Below are 3,287 nucleotides of genomic sequence, written 5' to 3' on the forward strand. Positions count from 1 at the left end.
AATAATAATAATAATAATAATAATAATAATAATAATAATAATAATAATAGTAAAGTTGGAAGGGACCTTGAAGGTCATCTAGTCCAACCCCCTGCTCAGGCAGGAAACCCTACACCATTTCGGACAAATGGCTGTCCAGTCTCTTCTTAAAAACTTCCAGTGTTGGAGCATTCACCGCTTCTGGAGGCAGGTTGTTCCATTGGTTAGTTGTTCTCACTGTCAGGAAGTTTCTCCTTAGTTCTAGATTGCTTCTCTCCTTGATTAGTTTCCATCCGTTGCTTCTTGTCCTGCCTCCAGGCGCTTTGGAAAATAGCTTGACTCCCTCTTCTTTATGGCAACCCCTGATTTATATCTACGGGAGCCTTCTGTCAACCTAGTCTAGTCTAAAACCTCTGCCCAGTGGGGAAGTTTTAAGAAGCACAATGTTTGTTGCTGAGCAAAGGTATCTGTCTGCCTTGAGAAGGCTTGGAAGTCTAGTCAAGGCTTGAAGCTCCCAATCTTCCTACTTGTTGAGGACAGCAATTCTTAGACTCTTATTGATAAAGATTTCCTACTCTTTGATTAGCTTCTACACTCTGTATTGTAAGGTGAAAATGAATGCTTCAGCAAAGTCTACATTTCAGGAAAGTTATACCTCCATTCTCCAGTAGCAGAACTGAATAGGTGCAATACAGGCTAACTCTGCATTAGCACATCCTTCTAATTATTTTCTCCTTGATGTGAATAATATAGAATGTTTTTTTACATTTTGCTCAAGATGGCAACAACTATAGTTTGCATTTCTAGCAACTTTCATCCACTTTTTTTTATGCCATAACCTAGTCTGTTTCACTAATTGCATTTTTTCTTTTCTTAACCTGGCAGTGACTCTGATGGAACTTAATTTAGTGCAGTAGTAATGGCTATTACTGGAAAATGCAAAGGGTTGGAGGAATCCTTTTTGTATGAAAGGCTGCTGCCCAGAGCTTAGCAGCTGCTTATTTACTCATTTTTATTTATGAGAATTATGAAAAGTTGATGCACATTTGCACATTTATAAAGTTGACACACATTTGCATATACAAAAAATGTGTCTATTTATAATTTGTAGATCATTTTCATGGTTGGTCGTGGTTATACATCGCCTGATCTCAGCAAACTATACAAAAACTGTCCAAAAGCTATGAAGAGGCTTGTAGCAGATTGTGTGAAAAAAGTGAGGGAAGAGAGACCTCTTTTTCCACAGGTGAATATAGTTTATGATAGAATAAAACAAAATCAGGAAAAAAAATTGCATATACATTCCGTGAATTGCATGTTGAAAAATAAAAATTCTGTTCTGTCGCTGAGCTCTTTGATTTGGAAATGATCCTGTTATATTGTAATGAATGATAATCAGTGTTTTAATTTTCAAAATATAGAAAATTACCAGCTCATAAATTAATTCCCGTTATCATCAACTGAAACTAAACTTATATAGAGTCAAGGGTTTTTTTTTTGTATCTATAATGTTAATGTCTCTCTAATGTTCCTGTGCTGAATATAATATTCAAAATACAGTCTGTGTGGATGTGTTATTTCTGAAAAATAAAAAAAAAACATTTCTTGCTTCCTTTCCCCATCGTCTTCCAGATATTGTCTTCCATTGAACTGCTGCAACATTCTTTGCCCAAAATTAACCGAAGTGCTTCAGAACCTTCTCTGCATCGTGCAACTCATACCCAGGACATAAACTCATGCACATTGACTTCAACAAAGTTACCTGTGTTCTAGGAGATCCACGTGCAGTCTTCACCGTTCTCCCCAATAACAGTTATTTTATAGCAGTTGTGTTTTTGAAAGCTTCAGTCTACAGAATTGAACAGCCAGCGTGGGATTCACCTGGGTGCCAATTTTAAGAGTGAGCTGCTAATGAATTTCTGCTGTTCTAAGCCTACAGGGACAAAAAAACTCCATGTTGCCTTTTGCTACAGTTTAATCTTATGGAAATAGTGCACAGACTGTATAAACAGAAGTTCTATTGCTATTTTTTTATAGATGCACTTGAGCCTTATTTTTTTTTTCCCCATATGCAAAAAAAAAAAAAAAAAAAAAAAAAAAAAAAAAAGTATTACTTTTCTGGTTTCAACTCTTGCATTCTGCTGAACAGACTGTTATTTTTTTTTTGTATAGCAACAGCATTTGAGAAAAGGCAATGCAACTGGTGCTGTTTTTCTTATACCTTAAGAACATTCTGGCTTGGAGAAATCATAACTAAAATGCCAATTTGTAAAAAAAATGACTTAAGGGAAGAGGGAAATGCAAGTTCATGGAAGCATCCCCGACTGAGCATTTGTCGTAATCGCTTAATATTGGTGGTTAAAGTTTCATCACTACAAATAATTTTGCACATAGAAGAAGAAAAAAAATCATTTTAAGATGAGATGTATATTATAACTAGCACTGCTCCCCAGAAGCTGGCACAATCTTGCTACAATCTTCATAAGATAACATAAGAATTATTGGGTACTTCAGACTTGTTTCTTGCAGCACCTGGAGGGTTCAGTAAGACATGATAGTTTTATGGGAGGAGAAGAAAATAAGTAATGTCAGTATATTTCTGCAAAACAAGCAGCCATTAGACTGAAAAAAAACCCCTTTTTTTCTGAGATGCACTATAAGGAAATTTGGCATATACAGTTGCTGATTTGGGTTTTGATTTGTTTTTATTGCTCTGAGAGAAAAACATTTATTGTAAACCCAGTTCTTCTGATTATCTTATTTTAATAAATAAATTAAATTTAAATTTGTCATTAATATGTTTTTTTTAAACTGTTTCACACACAACGGGTTTGGTCTCCCAATATGTGTATGTATGTGTTTATCCAATTAAATCCATAAATTCTACTTTATCAAGTACTTTTAGAGCAGTGTTTCTCAGCCTTGACGATTTTAAGGCATGTGGACTTCAACTCCCAGAATTCCACAGCCAGCATTGCTGGCTGTGGAATTCTGGGAGTTGAAGTCCACATGCCTTAAAATCGTCAAGGTTGAGAAACACTGTTTTAGAGGAAGGGAATAAAAAATACTGAAGCAATTCCTTTTAAAATGCTATTTCTTAAAAAAAAAAAACCCACTGTATTTACAGCTTTTCACTGTGCATTGTCCCACAGATTCCTGGCATACTTTGCTGGGTTCAGACTTGCATTTGACCAAATTCCATGAACGTGGGAATGGGGGGGGTGATCTGTTCTTCAATTCTACTGTAGGCTTCTGTGCCTTCTAGGAAGCTGCATGGGTAATTGCAGTGGAGGCTGCAGAGAGAAAGA

General features: G+C 35.9%; 1 protein-coding gene across 1 annotated transcript in view; it reads left to right on the top strand.

Moving 5' to 3' along the window:
* Positions 1 to 2,022, top strand: part of LOC107295509 (RAF proto-oncogene serine/threonine-protein kinase) — a 7,133-nt gene extending 5,111 nt beyond the window's left edge. Inside the window, exons 3-4 of the mRNA XM_015824832.1 lie at positions 1,091 to 1,225; positions 1,612 to 2,022. Coding sequence (XP_015680318.1) covers positions 1,091 to 1,225; positions 1,612 to 1,752 — 276 coding nt within the window. The 3' untranslated portion in view covers positions 1,753 to 2,022. The remainder of the gene's footprint in view (positions 1 to 1,090; positions 1,226 to 1,611) is intronic.
* Positions 2,023 to 3,287: the final 1,265 nt, after the last annotated feature.

Source organism: Protobothrops mucrosquamatus, unplaced genomic scaffold (assembly GCF_001527695.2).
Source record: "Protobothrops mucrosquamatus isolate PMUCROS unplaced genomic scaffold, P.Mucros_1.0 scaffold_196, whole genome shotgun sequence".
Lineage (NCBI taxonomy): Eukaryota > Metazoa > Chordata > Lepidosauria > Squamata > Viperidae > Protobothrops > Protobothrops mucrosquamatus.